General features: G+C 33.6%; 1 protein-coding gene across 1 annotated transcript; it reads left to right on the top strand.

Moving 5' to 3' along the window:
* The first annotated feature begins 4687 nt into the window (after window positions 1-4687).
* Window positions 4688-18645, top strand: LOC11430866 (uncharacterized). Its single transcript, XM_003599995.4, has 8 exons — window positions 4688-4832; window positions 5155-5676; window positions 6944-7093; window positions 9777-9947; window positions 10477-10617; window positions 10846-11037; window positions 17021-17403; window positions 17869-18645. The coding sequence occupies exons 1-8, from the start codon at window positions 4778-4780 to the stop codon at window positions 18481-18483; spliced, it is 2229 nt and encodes a 742-aa protein (XP_003600043.2). The 5' UTR covers window positions 4688-4777; the 3' UTR covers window positions 18484-18645.
* Window positions 18646-18985: the final 340 nt, after the last annotated feature.

The raw sequence follows: 18985 nt of genomic DNA, 5'->3' as shown, positions 1-18985 counted from the left end.
GGTCAAACCATGAAGCCTTTCCTCCATAGTCCAAAGTAAACGCCTTTGTGTTCTTCATACAATGAGGGCAAGCAAGTCTGCCATGAGTAATCCAACCAGACAACATCCCATAGGCGGGAAAGTTGTTGATAGTCCACATCAAAGCCACCCTCATATTGAAATTCTCCCTCTTTGCAATATCATATGTCAATTGACCAATCCACAACCTCTTCAGATCATCAATCATGAGTTGTAAAAACACATCAATGCCATCAAGTGGACTCGATGGTCCTGGTATAATACAAGTCAAGAACATGTAAGGTTTTGACATACACATCTCAGGAGGGAGGTTATACGGGGTAACAATAATTGGCCAACAAGAATAAGGCGTTGCAGACGCTTGGATATATGGTGTAAAGCCATCAGAGCATAATCCCAATCTCACATTTGGTGGATTTGATGCAAAATCATGATGAACACGGTCAAAATGCTTCCATTCCTCACCGTCACAAGGATGCCGCATCTAAGGTGGATTTGACTTATTGTAGTAATGCCAGGTCATTTTACCAGCAGTTTGCATTGATGCATACAACCTTTGCAGTCTTGGTATTATTGGCAGGTAAAACATTGACTTAACCGGGATTCGTTGTGATTACGGTGAACATCATCATTGCGAACAACATACCTCGGTTCATTGCAAAATTTACACTCCTCTAGTGCACCATCATTTGTACCGAATTCATTGTCATAGAACAACATGCACCCATTACTACAACAATCAATCCTTTTAGATTCTAATCCCAACTTCGACACTAATCTCTTGGCCTCGTAATAACTTTTTGTTGGTGTAAGCCCTAGAGGCCAATAGTTTATGTTAAACCTATCTTATGTATCATGACTTTTATTATTGGATAATATATGGCACTCTTTATTATATTTAGATAATGTTAATAAAGTCCTTAGAATAGATAGTTCGTGTAATAATATATTAAGTGTAACTTAATCATGAGATTACATTATCTTATAGAACACTATTCTTAAATGAATCCGTAGTCAAAGCTTTAATATGAATAAAAGGATAATAATAAAGCGTCGAGACTATTATGTATGTAGACTGATGACCGCATCTCATGGGTCATAGATATGAGATATCAAGTCTATACATAGATATAAATATTAGGAGTAATATTTATATTGGATTGACCCACTGTGAGAATACTACATAGTAAGTTATGAAATTGTCATAAGATATTCTCACAATGATAATAATGTATATCGCTCTTAGACCTGAAACCACTATGATCTCTAGATGTGGACTCAAGTGCTTTGTTGCCATTCTAACGTTGTCTGTAAAAGGATAACAATAACGTTGGTTGATGGGCACTTGATGAATCATGCTGAGGGTCATGAGTGTCCTAGATGGGATTTGTCCCTCCTCATAAACAGGAGATATATCTTTAGGCCTCTTGATGAAATATGACTATAAATATGCATGGCCATGCTGAACTAAGTCAATATAAGATATTGGACTTATTCGTTAAATAGTACATTTCGGAATCAAGATAAATGAACATTGATCTATACAAGGGTGACACTATCTATGCCTTGGGATCAATGAAGATATTGAGACAAAGGAGTAATTATACACATATGTATTATCATGAAATGTTTCGTCAGATCACTTGACATTCTTGTCACTTGGGTAGCAATGATGTGTTGCTAGATACCGCTCATTGTTTATGATATTAAATGATGGATTTAATATCATTGCCAACGTGACTAGAACCTAAAGGGTCACACACAAAGAGCAGTCAAAAGAGATATGTATAAGTACGACTTATATAAAGGGTGCGCTTAGTAAATAATGCTAATGATTTAGCAATATTTACTAAACTCGTATTGGGCTTAGTGAAGTCAAAAACGAGTTTGACTTGCAAAGCACATAAGGAGTTCTATAAATAGAACCCTAGTGCAATAGTTTGCGGTTACGTTCTTTTGCAGAAACCCAAGCTCTCTGACTTCCTTCTTCTTGGCTAGCACCGAGGTTTTGGAGGAGCACTGTTCGTGTGGACTTGATAGAGGCTCTGCTATTTGCTTGGCTGTGATCGTGATTCCGGTTCGCAGATTTCACCGTTCGTTTTCAGACCAACCGTTCTAAGGTAACAATCATATCACTGGTTCAAGTTCCAATTCGTAATGATCCAAGGAGAGTAAATCGAAATTTTATTCCGCTGCTTATTCTGATTATGTCGATTTACCTTCACTTTTCAGAAGATTGTCTTTGATAGGAGTAGCATCCAAAAGCATTTTCACGAAGTGCTCCAAGCACTTATCAGGTACATTCCAATTTGACTTGGCAGCTAAAAGTCTCGCGCACATGGATAATTTAGAGTCATTTGATCCTTCAAACAACTGTTCATTTATCTTTTCCAACAGGTTGTAAAAATCTTGTGCTTTCTTGTTTGGGGGTAGCTCCTCTTCAACCGGCTCATCATAAGACATGTTCACTCCAAGAGTGTCACCAATCATATCATCCATCATGTCAAACTGTTCAACATTCTCTGTATGTGATCCACTGCATGAAGCACATGTGTTCACATCGAACCCAATATTAATAGGCGGCATTTGTTCACCATGATTAGTCCACACGTACCCAATAGAAATCCATAAAGCCAACTTTTTTTTAAATGTTTGATGACATCTCCTCCGCACTGTATCAATCTGCACGTACAAGTAAGACACATACATCTTATCCCTCCCTCCCTCTCATAAATGTTTTGTGACATGGCGAAAGCAACAAATCCATGAATTCCTTCCTCAAATTGCGGTTTAAGTTTGGTTCTCCCCGAAAATGTTCTATCGTACATCCAACTTCGGTAGTAATAATATTGATCTATCTTCTGCACTGTTGACATTTGGTTAAATTCTTTTTTAAAAAAAAAACTATTTATGCATTTCTTAAAACAAAAACTAATATTTATGCATATTATATTTTTTTATACCAATATCCATACATATTTAATCAATAAAGTTATATATAAATAAATTTAAAATTTAAAATACATATGTAATAGTATTAAATTAATTTAAGAAACTAACCTGATCAAGTTGTAATCCGATGAAAAATATCCAGAAAAATCAACAGCGGCAACAACCACAATATGCACGTCTAATGACAAATGAACTATCAAATTAGTTATTTACAATTTACATGAATTACACATATTATATATCACATGTATGTATACTCAAATTTACGAGCTAAGATTTTTGTTACTTAGATTTTTACTAACTAGCATTTTTATTACTAGCTATTTACCAACTAACAATTTCTGTAATTAAGTAACGACGTTTTTATTGCTAACAAATTTTTTTCACAACATTTTAATGACTAACTAACATTTTTACTTTTTTTTTTTTTTAAAGAAGCTAATATTTTAAAACAACCTAACCTTTTACTAACATTTTTTTTACCAACACAATTTCTTTTTACAAATTAACATTTTTACTACTAATTAACCTTACATTTAAAGAATTAAAAATAAAAATAAAAAATAAAAAAAATTAAGCATCAACAAGAAATTGACAGTGAGATTTTAAATAACTATGATCAAAAGTATATAACAAATTAGTGATAGTGAGATTATAAATAAATTGATAAATTAACATTGTACAAAAAAACTAAATCAACAATATACATAAAATAAAAATACATTTGTAAAACTTACCAATAACAATGATTTGATGCTAAATTTCAGATGATTTAAGTGAAAACGATTTTTAGAGAATGGAGAAGTTCTTGAAAAAGTTTAGAAGAGATATTTGCATTTTTTAGAAGCTATGAGCATTTAGAGATTGTAAAAATTATTGAAGAGGGAGGTAGGTAATATAATTAAAAGTTTGCTGTAAAAATTACTGAGGGAAATTATTACAAGCTAGCTGCCATGCTATATAAAATCCTTGTTTAATACTCCCTCCGTCCCTTAACAAGTGACTCATTTGAAATTTTTTAAATTTTGAACTAATTGATTTTGACCGTATTTTTCAACTAATATATAAAGATAAATAACATCATATAAGATGTCGTTAGATTCGTCTCGATGAGTATTTTCAAAATATCAAATTTTCATAATTTTTGCCACTATATTATTCAAGATATTTAAACTCAAAATTACGCATTGGTATGCGTAATTGGATCAACTAGATCACTTATTAAGGGACGGAGGGAATACATTACAAGCGTCATACACACTTTGAAAAGAATTTTATAATGAAAACATGTTTTCCGAGGAACCTTTTCCTCGGTATTTAACTTGGAAAAGCGCATCCCATTAAGTTTGTAGGAGGGGGCAGAGATTTTCAAGATATATTATTCCCCTCTTCTTTTTCTTTCTGTCTATTTTCTTCCAACTAAAAAAATAAAAAACATGTAAAATTACGTGTGTTTTTTTCATGAATTTTATTGAATTCTAATAATCATACTATATAATATACTTAACTTGTAGACTTGAGAAGCAAACTTTGTTTAGAATATATATTTTTCCTTTTTCACTTTAGTTTTTGTGCTACAGTGTTCTAAAGCATGTTTAGAATCATTTCTTTTTATATTCTCATATCCTTCAAATTCACTGAAATATACCCAACCAAAGTTGGAAATATATTGGACTATTTTTCAAGTTAAACTCTATATATAGTTGGAACATAACACATATGGACTAAACTTCTCTCTCTTTCCCATTTCACATTGTTCTTTCTTTCATCCTTCAATTCAATCTGAGTTTCAACCTTGAAGACCATCATGAGCAATAGAGAAGGGGGAGAATATATTTGTAACATCACACACACCACTGAAGGTACGTAGTTTATATTTTTTTACCAATGAAAAATAATCACTAATAAAAATAGTTGAAATAAGCGACAGAATAATACTACTATATGATAAAAAAAAAATCATATAATTTGTTTCTAATTTATTCGCTAAATGTTATAAAATTTATAGTATAAAGAATATGCTGAAGGTTCTTACAAGTTATATGAAAATAGTTTGACTTATTTTATCTTTTATTATAGAAATAACTTATATAATAAGTGTTTATGCTATAAACCTTTAGTTAAGTTGTTTATCCAAACAAGGAATAACTCTAATCCTTTTTTTTTTTTTTTTTTTTTTTCAAGTTGTAAATGTGTCTCTAGAGAACATTTTAAAGGGATATACATTAGAAGGACATTGGGAAGAAGTTAAGAAATTATACAATTTAGATCCTAACTTCAGCACAATGGAGATCAACAAAAGTAGAGGAACAGCACTACATGTGGCAGTAAATGATGGCAATGAGGAAGTTGTTAAAAGTCTTGTGAATTCAATCTTATGTCACAAAAATGAGAAGGAGGCCCTTAAATGTAAGAATGAAAAAGGTGACACTCCTTTGCACCTTGCAGCATCAAGAGGATTCAAAGATATATGTGAATGTATCATAGGAGAATGTGGTGAAAGAAAGGATTTGATTGACATTGATAACAATAATGGTGAAAGTCCTTTATTTCTTGCTGCATTGTCTTGGCAAAAACAAACTTTTGTGTATCTCATCAAGTTTAAACCAGGTAGAAGTGATTGTGGTGGTAACTATTCTTATAAAGATCTTATTCGAAACAATGGGGATAGTATTCTTCACTGCACCATCCAGAGAGAATTTTTTGGTAATTATCAAGCTTTTAATTAAATTGCATGCTTTACTTCATCTTATGAATTTTGTATTCGGGTTCCGTTCTAGTCGATGACTAAATGCATCCAGGAAGTCATCATATCGATGGTCTTTTGATTGAGATCAGACGGTTTAAATTCTCATGCATATTTTGATTTTTTATATCGATGGTCGTTGAATTCATCAACCATCAATGTAAAAAAATCAAATTTACATGTGAATTTGAACTGTTTGATTTTGATCCGACGACCATTGATATGTTGATTGCGTGCAATCACTTGTTGCTTGGAATCTAAATTCTTGAATTTCTATGTCGGTTTTCTAATGTGTGCAATGTTTGGACACGATATGAATATTTAATTATATTTCCTAAAAAAATAATTAATTACTCACATTTTGTTTTAGTAACCCACATTTTTATTTGGTGGAAAGATAAAAATTTCGCATGGGAATGAATGTTAAAGGATTATATATGATTTGTGAGAAACTATTACATTATTATAGATTAATAGTTGAATATGATGGGAAGTGTATTCCTTACTTGTGCACACGCGCTTTTGTGTGTGACTTCAGGATGAGAAGAGAGTGAGACGTCATATCTCCATTCAAAACTTTAAGACATCATATATATAAGTTGCCTCTTTTATGCATCTAACATTTTACTCATTTATAAGCAATGTGAGACTTGATTGCTCACACTTGAAACCCAACATTCTTCCCATCAAGTGTGAATTCCCACCTTCTATAACATATCAAACTTCCACTCCCCCACACCAAACCGAACCAAAACTCTAATACCACTTGTTGAGGAGTCCGGATGTCACGAGAGCAACAACAGATCAATGATTCAGGAGCGCAAGAGATGGAGACCCAACATCTCCATCCAAACTCATAAGACTAGTATATGAGTCTTTCTTGTATATCCAATATTTTACATATTCATAAACAATGTGGGACTTAGTCACTCACATTTAAAATCCATAATAATGTTATCTACTTCCTTTCATAATGCTCAAATAAGCTAATGGTTTGTTTAACAACCTATTTAGAAAGAAAAATGCAATTAATTTCTAATATAATAATTCTTTGACATTCAAAAAGTTGAACATACAACTTTTCATCATTTCTAATACAATATTTATACGTTAATTTCTTTAACAACTGCTCTAGGACACTATTTAACATTTCCCAATTAATATTTATGTATATTGCAACAGATTTTTTTAACATTTCCCCACTAATATTTATGTATATTGCAACAGATTTGGCAATTATAATAATACACAAATATCCAGATCTTATCGTCGTTCAAAACAAACTTGGATTTAGTCCTGTCAAACTTCTTGCTACTAGGCCCTCAGCCTTCAAAAGCGGATACAAGATGATATGGTGGAAGAAGATTCTTTACCACTGTAAGTGTGCAACATTTCAATATTTGTGTACATTACTATCTGCAGATAAATTGAGAAGAAACTCATTGTCTTGGGAACATATGGTTTTATAGCTAACTATCATGCATGATATTCTATATTAACATTTCTCTTATATGTTTATACATTGATGAATTATTAGCTACCTGAAGTTTGGTTGGATATCAATACTCCGGAGACAAAATTTATTAAAAAATTGATTTTATTTTTAAATAAATGAATACAAAAATATGACATATCATGTAATGATTGAATGATGAATACATATTCAATTTAAGTTTAAAGATACCATTGTATTCCCCTTAAACATTTTAATCTCCACTCTAATTTATAAACCATTTAAGGTTATACAAACTATGAGTTTAATAACTATCCATTAAATTTTGGTCAAAACAAAACTATCCATTAAATAATCATGTAAAAAAGTTTTACCATTATGACGAATCATATTTTAAAGTGGTGTTGAGTAAAATATATATTTTTTAAATAATTACAAAAATATCTACGTAAAGAGTTGTGATTCGATTTCTCCAATAATTTTATTTGTCGATACATATTACTCTTTTCGTTTCTTTTTAAGTATCGTTTGATTAAATATTTATTCTTTATGAAGCACATACATTCCTCAGATTAGGTATGTCCGGTGTCAGATATGTATCGTGTCTGACACGACACATATGATTACATTCAATTATGTCAGTTTCTCAAATTAGCGTACGATTGTCAATTATACCTTTTCTCAATTACTCTTATCTTTTTCAATAAAACAAATTAATGTTATGTATTTAAAAAATTAAAGTTTTTTTCTTAAACAAAGTTTGTTTCTTTTTAAAACGCTATGTATTTGGAAAACTAAACAAAGTTTGTTTTTTCGTAATTTTAAACATTCAAATCTATGTCACATAGTGTGAGACTAATATTGGTTGAAACTATAGTTGAAGCCTTAATTTTGATTAAAGGAGTTTAAAGAAAGTTAACATTTTCTTAACTTTTGATTAATGTGAAGTTGAAATAATTTTTATTTTGCTTTGCAATTATCTAAAAATATGTGTACAATATTTAGATTATAATATTTAAATTATTGATAATTGTTTGTTATGGGAGAGAGATAAACCGTGTGCAAAAAAAAAAAAATTGTTCGCGAAAGAGAGAGTAATTAACAATTATTTGTTAGGAGAGCAAGATAACACATTAAATTTATTGGAAAAAAAATTTTGTACAAAAAAAATTGGAATTTATTGGTGGAGTAAATGAGGGTATAATAGGATGAAAATGTGCTTAAATTCACTTTTATAATTTGGTGTTGCTATTTCAAGACGACTCTTAAAAAAGAATGGAGGGAGTAGTTTAATTATAAAACTAGTATTGCATGAAAAGCAGAAATATTAATTCCTTATCTTTGTCATAATATAAAATATGTGTTGCCAGCGATTCGTAAGTTTAAAAAGCCTATCTTTTTTCCTTCTAAGACCAAGTGCAATGGACCTATTGAAAGCAACTTTAAACTTGTTGAACCATATCAAGAGCATGTTGAAATTGAGGGGAAAGATGATGTGGATGAAAGAGGTGATGAAGCAATTAAACATGTTGAATTCTGTCCTGCTAGGCCACGTGACACGTTTTTGTTGGGCAAAGCAAGCGCGTGATATGCACTCGCCGACAGAGAGAGTGAGGCGTCAGGGAACGCGGAGAGAGAAAGATAAATGGATAAAGCTGGGACACTTGGCAGATTACGATTCGCTGCTTGGATTTTTATCTTCTTAATAATTTAGACTCAATTATTTCATTGCAAATATTTTTTAAATTTTTTTTTTTTTACCAAAATTCATGATTTTTTTTTCTCTATAAATAGAGACTTGGATCATTTGATTTGAACAGAGAAAAAAAATCAAGTTTTTCACTCTCTTAATCTTATTATTAGCTTTCTCTTAACTTTTCTTCTGAAGTTTTAGTCTTTATTTAGTGAAATGGATCCCAATAATAATTAATTCAACACCCAAAATTCTTCTGATTACCCATTTAGCTACCAAAATCGCAACAATTATCAACACCCAAATCAATTTCCCAACCAACATGATTTGTATCGTACTAAATAAATTACTTGTGTGTTGTGTGCTTGTTTGTTGTCTTGCATTTTAAACTATTTGTGTGCCACATGTTTAGTTTCTTGTATTGCATTTTAAGTTAAGAAAATAAAAATAAATTATGTAAATAAATTTTATTTTTACAAAAAAAAATTGTTAAGTGTTTTTTTTTATTTTAATTTAATTATAATCGATAATTGTAATTTTATGTAATTATAAAAACAAAAATATAAAATTAAATAAGAATAAGAAATAAAAGATGGTGGGGTAGAGTGTTGAATGAAAAAACCATTGGAGAAGGTAAAAGTTGAATGAGTGTTGAATTAAGAGAGAGAAAATGATGTGAAGTGTTGAGAATTGAAAAAGTGGGTATTGAGTGTTGTTGAATGGTTTTAACCATTGTAGATGGTCTAAGGCTTGTTGACTTGGGCCCCACCAATTTTTTTAAATGTTTCTTTATCTCCCTATGACATAAGATGCATGCTCATATGCGATATTACACTTTTTTTGTTCTTTAGAAATATATTTATGCATGACAATTTTCAATGTATTGCTCTAATGTTATGACACACTATCAAAAGGTATACCTGCGGGAACCCTAAACGTTGATGAAGCAATCGAATATTGTCAGCTGAAGCATGAGCCAAAACCACAAGAATCATGTCCAAAGAACTACGACACATGTTATCTACTTATAAGTTTTGCTAAGGAAATGCTGCAGAAGAAACAAACTACTTATAATGCTGCAAATGGTATGTGCATTAAATCTTTCTTATATAAGTATGTTGTGTATTTTTTTCTATTTGGCTAGGGTATGAAGTAGACAAGGGTTTTGGGGTCTTCAATTTTTTTCTTTCCTTAGAAGATTTCGAGGAATAGATAAGGCTATTACAATGGTTAAAATGGTCCAATGCGGCCACGATGCAGTTGTGATTGAAGATCACGCCGCAAATGTGGTGCGATGCTGTTGCAGAGGCTGATGCAATTTGAAACAATATAGCATTGTAAAAAAGTTCATTGAACATCTGACCTACCTTGGATTTCGAAAAATCCAAAATAGACTAAACCAAATAGAAATTGAAACCATTTGGACTCAGACTCCAATTTCCTTCACAAGAAAGCACCATAGCATAATTTTTCTCTAAGGAGAGACATGGATAGAACGAGGCCCTCATTTTGAGAATAAAAAAGGCAGTCTGGATTTCCTCTAAGAAGAACGATATAATGTGTAAAAATATTTTTATATTAAGAATGCACAAAAATTAAGTTATGTTTTTGCAGGATCTAAAAATATGGGAAAGAAAGACAATTGGTTAACATCTGAATGCGAGCTTCTTCCAGAAAACTATGCCACATGTCTAGCCACATGTCTTTGGTTTTTGAAGTTTGTATACATCTATACCCTTGGCCTTTCAGGAGTTGGTAAGTGTCTAATCCTAGTTGACGTCATTCTCTAAAGAAAATCTTACATGAACACAACCTCAAATAAAAAATATTTGAGCGCACATACAAAAATGAAAAAAAATTTAAAAGAGATTTCTCTTGTAATTTTAATATTTTTCATTTGATTGTGTTCGTCCATACATTTTTTATTTGGGGTTATGTCTTGATTGTTATTGTTTTATGGATGTGTTCAAAATTTGCTTAAAGGGGTTGAAGAAATTAAAAAGATGAAGCAAAAGCACAAATGGAGTGGTCAACTCTTCAACATATTTATGAAGAATAAGATTTTTCAAGAATTTGGGTTGAATCCTTTTGAGTCGTACGTGGGAAGCGGCGCCAAACCAATAGGAGATGTGAGTGGAACAGATATCGTGTATGCTAATTTCAACCCAAATCAAGGTATCTGATTCATTTTAGTGGTCTCTGTAAATACATCAACTTTCTTTAACCAATTTCACTTATATTTAAGACTGGAGAGAGTCATTTCAATTTGATCATAAGGGGTTATATATGGGTAATCTAATCATTAAAACTTATTTGATTTCACACAAAATATATCATTGTATTTTTATTTTGGAGAATGCTAACTAGTGCCCTTGGGACATTGGTTAGAGTACTAAAATAAGTAACTTTGCAACAAAAATTGGTAATTATTGTCAAGACAAAAGTAAAAAATTTCATTTCCAAGACAAAATTTCTACAATGGATTCCTTAATCATTTCCGTAAGGACATTGGTTAGCAAAACCCATTTATTTTAAATCAAGGAAGAGAGAATTATTATTAATTAATAAAATGAAACCAACGATTGTTTTACAACCATTTTTGAAGAACTCAAGTGATTAATGACCTTTTAATTAAGGACACTTCATTTAGTAGAACTTGAGTTTTGATCCTGACTAAAACAATCATTGATCAGACTAATTATCTTTAGATTGATCTCTGTGTCACTAGGACTTCCTTCACCGCATTCGACATCAAACCGCTAAAACCTTCTGCTACTAAAAGAAACAAAAAAGGAGCAAGTGGATCACTTTGCTTTAAACCTCTTTGAACATTATCTCCTCCGTCGGGATACCGTTAACAAGAATAGACATATTACCTCCAAATACACAAGCTTTCATCCACCTCACCCATTTCTCACACAACCCCACCCTTCTCATCCTGTAATCCAAAAACCCCCAATCTATGGAATCATATGCCTTTTCAAAATTCACTTTAAGGATTAGTCATTCCCGTTTCGATTTCTTGGCTAAACCAACCACTTCATTAACTACCAACACTCCATCCACCAAATGTCTCCCTTTCAAGAAAGCGGATTGGGAACCGGAAATAATAGAATTCATCACCTTTGAAAGTCTTGATGCCAAAACCTTGGAAATAATTTTGTAAAGACAACCAAGAAGTGAAATAGGGCGATATTCTTTCAAAGACATTGGCGCACTTACTTTGGGAATCAAAGTGACAAAGTAGGAGAGAAAACTCTTTGGTAGCTTCTCATTAACATAAAATTGATCAAACATAATGCGCACCTCATGCTTCAAGAGATACCAAATCTCCTTAAAGAATGAAAAATTGAAACCATCAGGGTTCGAGCTTTTGTTTCCATCACTTGACTTCACCACCTTTTTGATTTTAACAAGCGAAAATGATAAAATAAGATCCCTATTATCTTCCTCGGATAACGAAGCAAAAGGCTCACCATCCAACGTCGGCCTCTCCCTTATATCACCCTCCACTTGTTTTTGGAAATACTCCACCACCTCTCTTCTTACCTGACTTGGTGTATCAACCCAAATTCCATCCACCTTTATCGCCTTCAAAGAGATCCTCGCCGCCCTTGCTTTAACACACCTATGGAAAAACTTGGAGTTTTCATCACCTTTTAAGCCATTTAGATTTTTACCTTTGAAACAAACTTGCCTCTTTGCATTTGAGGAGCTTCCACATTTCATCAAACATAACTTTCCTTGCCTCTACATCCCCTCTACTCAACACACCAAGTTCCCCTTTGACATCAAGATCGGCAATCTCATCCACTAAACATGCCACTTTAGTATCTAGATTTCCGTACACTTGTTTACTCCATATTCTAATAGCCACCTTCAAATCCTTAAGTTTATTCTTCAAAACCACCCCCATCCATCCATTCCCCGGATGATTCTTCCACAAATCCTCCACTAACTTTTTGAAAAATTTATGCTCCAACAAAAAGTTATTGAATCAGAAAGGTTTTGGGCCCCAATTCGTATTACCATGTTTAAGGACAAGTGGACAATGATCCGAGATCGACCTTGGGAGCACCCATAGAGCCGCACTACCCCAACATCTCATCCATCCTTCCAAAATCAACACTCTATCAATACGACTCATGGAAAGTCCACTAGCATGGTACCAAGTGAACTTTCTCCCCAATAGATTGACATCACATAAATCAACATTCATAACAAAGGAATTAAAGCAATTAATTTCCAAAGACATAACCGAAGAAACATTTGAATTAACCCCCTCCTTTCATCCACATGCCCCACCGCATTAATGTCACCAACCATACACCACACACTGTCATCAACAATATTTCTCAAACGCACAAGATTGACCCATAATCTTTGCTTTGCCGAAAGATCACATTTGAAATAAATGTTCACCACAAAACATCTTTGTTTCTTACATCCCCATTCTAAACAAACTCCCACAAAGCCTTCACCCACAAAAGAGAAAAGGATGTTTGAAACGGATTTTCTCCAAATAGATATAATCTCGCAACTATTACCGATTGCCGGATTAAAGGCCCAATCGCAATCATCACTTTCCCATAAACCTTTACACACGGAGTCAGTAAACACTTCAATTTTGGATTCTTGAATGGCTAAAAAGTCCACCCTTTGCTCCAACACCAAATTCTTAATCACCTTCCTCTTCACTCTCTCCCCCAAACCTCTAACATTGTATGAGAGCATAATCATTGATTACCCCTCCCTTGCACCTTAAAACCATAGTCTCCTCTAAATCTTCAAAAGCCACCACATTAGTTGCCAATTTAGTAGCAATTGCCTTGTCTCTAACCGAAAAGACAAAACCATTTGATTTTTTATAGAGTACGAATACTTGAAGCATCCAAGTCGGTTATACTAGTACCCGATAACGTGGCCAAAGGCGTATCCAGAATCAAAGAATTGGACTCCTCCAAAATCAGATGCAACCCCGAGGCCGACCTCCCCTGTGTACCATGATCAACAACAAACGGAGGTGCTGCACTTCCCTCCTCCTCCTCATCCAACAAGAAGCCTCCCCCATTAACATGCGCTTCTACATCAACCTTCCCCCTTTGCTTCATCTGCACCCCTCCTTTCCACCATAAGGATCTTTTCCCTTCCTTCACAGCCTTAACAAACTACATGCACCTAGAGTTACCAAGCATCATAAAGTTATGATTTTTGTACAGTTTCTTTTTACACCTCCTCCTAAGGACAAACTCTTCTTGATTTGAAAAGTTTGAAATTGTGTCTTCAGAATCATGCATAGAGTTCTGGGATGCAAACAGGGCCGAAGTAGCAAGCCCAATATGAGGGGATCTCTGGGTCGGTTTACTAACCACAAGAGTATCCAATGGCCCATTATCTGAACCCAAAACAACACTAGGACCCATCAAATTGACATTTGAAAATAAAACACCTTCCAACATCTCTGGAAGCTTCCCACGTGAAGGCAGTAGGGTAAAATCCAAGTGGTCCCCTTCCTCCTCCAAACCTCTGCAGTCACGTAACCCCTTTTCACACCTAAAGACGCCCAAGTCACCAACAACAGCATGTGCTGTACTCCCCTCTTCCAACATCATATCTTCCTCAACAAGTTTTGCCACTTGTCGCTTTGCTACTGGACTATCAGACTACTTTTCACTAGAGTCACCATCTGCCTGCTGAAAAGCCTCCATAGACCCATGAAAAAGTCCTTTTTGCTAACCCATACAGAGATCCCTCCTGTAGCTCCTCAACATCATCTTCTTCGACATCATCGCCGGATGATCCCTTTCCTCCTCCAAACCTTCCTCCGACCGTCGTACTTCGTCCTCCTCCGCCTAATCATCCGCCCTCTCCTTAGATCCATCTGAGTCCTCCTCTACACTACCTTCACCCTCCTCAAACACCGTAACCCCCTCCACCACCTAAACCTTGAAAACAGCTCCCATGACTTTGATGCTAACCCATTCATCAATCCTCCCCATCTTCTTAGTAGAAATGAGGATATTTGCCACATCTAATCTCTTTCTACCAATAGTAGCCTCATCAAAGTCTAGAAAGGATCCAAACAGATTCCCCACTGTTTTGAAGAAATTTTCATGCCAAACATGTAGAGGAATACCCCTGAGCTGCACCCAAACCCTTCTAGATGTTGCCACCAAATTGGGAGACCAAGGCACCACCTTAGTGAAAGTTATCTTCCACCACTCGTTGTTGTCCTCCCTTTCCTTCACAACATCCTCATTCTTGTTTCCCTTAAAAAGAACCAACTTCTCCCCCATAGACACCACTGAAAATCCACGCCAACTCTCCATGAACAAACAGGTCTGCACCGCTTATGCTTCCATATGACTTGCTAACGTTCCGACAAAACAACGTTCAAGTTCCTCCAAAAGCTCCTTCTCCGGGAAAAAATCCATCGACGGACGTTCGGGAATAGCAACAACAACCTTTTCAGACCTCTTTTCCCCCAAGAGCGCACCTTTAAAAGATGTTTCCGGCACCACCATCAACTCTTGTTGTTTGTTCTCTAGGAATGTGCTTTATCTTGATTTTAATTAACTTGGTCATGACCTCGTTAACAAATGCCAAATATTGTCTCTAGCTTCAAATTCTCTATTAATCTATGATACCACCAACCGTGAATGCAAATTCATGATTATATCTTGTGCTCTCATTTTTTATGTGATCCTGAGGCCGACCAAACAAGCTTCAAACTTTAAATTATTGGTCGATGTGTGAAAGGAGAAATTTAGTGGAACCTCAATTACTAGTCCTTAGAGAAGTAGACTTAGAGAATAAAGTTCCTGCTTTCAACCACAATCTATCCCCTCTTCTCTATTTCACTTAATCTCGTAGCAAGTAGTGTTGGTCATGGCATTTGCCCATTTTAGTATACATGTTAATGCTTATTGGTATGAACTTGAAGAAGTTTTATGCAATCATTCAAAATCAAGCAATATCAGACACACTTTATAGGCCTTCCAAAGTTATAATGTGGCTTAGGTTAAAGTATGATATATTTGATAGGCTACAAATCCCTAAACAATGAAGTAATACCAAACTTAAATCTCTTTTCCAGAACAACATGGGTCCTAGTTGAAACACTTATTAATATTATTTTATCTTTTTTTAAGATGCCAAATTTTTTATTTCTTGGCTCTTGTTTCTCTATTTTTTGTTGTGTAGACCACTTTTTGATACTTTTGTCTACAATTTTCTTTCATTTTATTTTTCTTTTTCATATTTTTTGATATCCAAGCTCTACTAGTACCCCACCCAAACTTAGTTTCATACCATACGAAGTACCTATCATTCTATCTAACTCCAAAGAAATTAAACAGATATAACATTTTGAGTTGAAATTTTTCTGACATGGTTTGTCAATAAAACAACAAATAATAATTTCATGAGGCTCAAAGTGGGTTAGTCAAGAATAATAATAAATAAGAGTGGCTTGAAAAGGGTCGGAGTACCAAACAAGTGTCTCGTGTGTATGACATTATGATCAATAGTCTGTAGAGAACCAATGCAAGCTCCAAGAAAATAATATTCAAACATAGATACTCACATATGATGAACATATTATAATAAAAAGTGGAATATATTTGGCTCAAGTTCTCACCAATTATGCTATAGAGAAAAGAGATGGTGATCATGATGAGTATCTTATACAGTAAGCCCTAATATTTATCGAGCTCTTGAACTATAGGGGTAAGCTATCTGTCTTCCTTGATGGTAAGAACAATTCTTTGAAACAAAAACAATTTTAATTTTTTTGAAATGGAAACGTTATACAATTCATGCCAATTCAAAAAGCATGGTCAGGGAAGAAAAAAAAAACTACACAATACAAAATGTCCCCAAAACCATGACCAACTCATCTAAAACTACTCTAAATTTTCTTCAAATACTTATTAAATGACTCAAGAACATAGAAAACAATATCATTTAATGAGGTGTCAACAAAACCCAAAACTTAAATTGTTGGTTGTTCTCAAGTAATGAAATAGCTAAAAGTTAGAATTTGCATAAATTTTAAATAACATAAATTTTTAAATATCTTTTGTCATTCAAAAAAATAAATTAACGAAGAAATAATTGAAATGTAAAAATATAACAATCATATTATGTGTATTTGCAGAGGATTCAGAAGAAGACGCATTTTTGCGTGCAGCAAAATTTGAAGATATTGCATTAGATGATACACCATATTTGTGTGCAGCAAAACATGGCATAACCGAAATCATGCTTGTACTTGAATCTAAACTAAAAAGTGTCATCTATGATACTAACTCTAACAATGAAAATGCATTACTTATAGCAGTGAAGTATAAACACCCGCTAGTTGTTGAGGGGTTGTGGAAGAGGCTTTCTATGGAAACCTTTGAGAGCTTAAGTCTAGCAGTGGATAACGATGAAAACACCATTTTACACTTGGCTGCATATCGAAGCATCAACAACGAAAACTCTTGGAAAGTATCTGGTGCGGCCATGCAAATGATGTGGGACATCAAGTGGTATAAGGTACGTACGTTCCTACATACACACATCCATACTAGATCAAATGTCAATGAATTTTTTTAAAACGACTAAAACTAAAAGTTTGTATATCTAGAGGGGTTAAAAACATATTTAAGTAGCACCCAGTGGTTAATAGAAAAACTTAGAAGACGTGTTGTAATAAATATGAATTGTACTTATCATACATTTAAAAAATATAGACTAAGATTACACTAAGAATATTTAATTAATTTATATATTGATTATGTAAAAAAAAGGTTAAATATTAATGAAAAACTCAGTATATATTGAGTTTTTAGATAGAGCAGCAATTATATCAATATATTTTTGGTAAATTAGAGTAGTCTCAGATCCAGCATTTAACCTTTACTTATCCATCTAATAAATAATATCTATTCATGTATCTCTTTAAACTAGCTAGCGTTAACATTTTTATGTTTTATCTATGTGAATGGTAATTGTACATAGTACATTAAAGGACTAGCACCAGATCATTTCAATCATAGAAGCAACAAAAATAACAAAACGCCAAGTGAACTATTTAAGGAGAAACGCAAAGAACTTCTACAAAATAGCACTCAGTGGTTAATAGAAACAACACAATCATGCTCAGCTGTAGCAGCAATCGTTGCCGGCATCTCCTTCGCAACATTAAGCAGTGTCCCCGGAGGCAATAAGGAAACAGGGAAATCATCATCAGAAGAACATACTGCATTAGAAGGATTCGCAATATCTTCATTAATTGGAGTTTACTTTTCTGTCACTGCACTCATCTTGTTCCTTTCTATACTCATTGATCGAAAACAAGTCGAAGATTTTGATAGAAACTTGCCACTTAAGCTTCTTATTGGCCTAACTTCTGTCTTCGTATCCATTGTCGCCGTGTTTGTTTCTTTCTGTACCGGCCATTTCCTTACGCTCTCGGATAAATATACCATGGGTGGTATCTTATTCTATTTATATGTTCTCATTTGCTTGCCTGTCACTCTCTATGCACTTGTTCAGTTTCGGTTATATGTTGATCTTGTTAAAGTTCTTTGGAAGAAGGTGCCACCACCAAGTATTAAGGGTGTTAAGTTGTAGAAGTGTTTATTTAATTGTATTGCTGTGTGGATTGAAACTTATGAGTTTGGTTTGTACTTGAATAATGTGTCTTGTGTGTTTATTATGTTTGGAGTACTGGCCGTGTGGTGTGAATGTAGTGTGATTTGACTCTATTTGTATCATTATAAGGTGTGATAAGAATGATATGAATTTTTTATTTGTTCATCCGATATCTCATATTTAAATTATGAATTTTGTTTTTGTAGAGTGACGTGGGTGATTGGAGGAGCGGCAGAAAATATGTGTGGACTATCATAAAATTTGTCTTATTAGATCATTGGTTCAAACTATACGAACCCACAAAGACAATGAAGTGAACTTGTCCATTAACAATTGAAGTTATGTTCAAATCACTACTACAAAATAACCCTTTAATAGCACTCATTTTAGCTCTTAATAGCGCTGAGAAAGCCCCCGCTATAATAGGTCAGGAGCCTATAATAGTGCTTTCCAAACGCTATTAAATAGCAATGCGTCAATA

Source organism: Medicago truncatula, chromosome 3 (genome assembly GCF_003473485.1).
Source record: "Medicago truncatula cultivar Jemalong A17 chromosome 3, MtrunA17r5.0-ANR, whole genome shotgun sequence".
NCBI classification, from domain to species: domain Eukaryota; kingdom Viridiplantae; phylum Streptophyta; class Magnoliopsida; order Fabales; family Fabaceae; genus Medicago; species Medicago truncatula.
The sequence above is the reverse complement of the archived record's forward strand: the minus strand, read 5'-3'. Positions and strand labels throughout refer to the sequence as shown.

Coding starts and splice junctions, on each gene's coding strand:
- LOC11430866 (XM_003599995.4), top strand. CDS start 4,778: ATGAGCAATAGAGAAGGGGGAGAATATATTTGTAACATCACACACACC. Junction 9,948..10,476: donor TACTTATAATGCTGCAAATG/GTATGTGCATTA, acceptor ATGTTTTTGCAG/GATCTAAAAATATGGGAAAG. Junction 10,618..10,845: donor CCTTGGCCTTTCAGGAGTTG/GTAAGTGTCTAA, acceptor ATTTGCTTAAAG/GGGTTGAAGAAATTAAAAAG.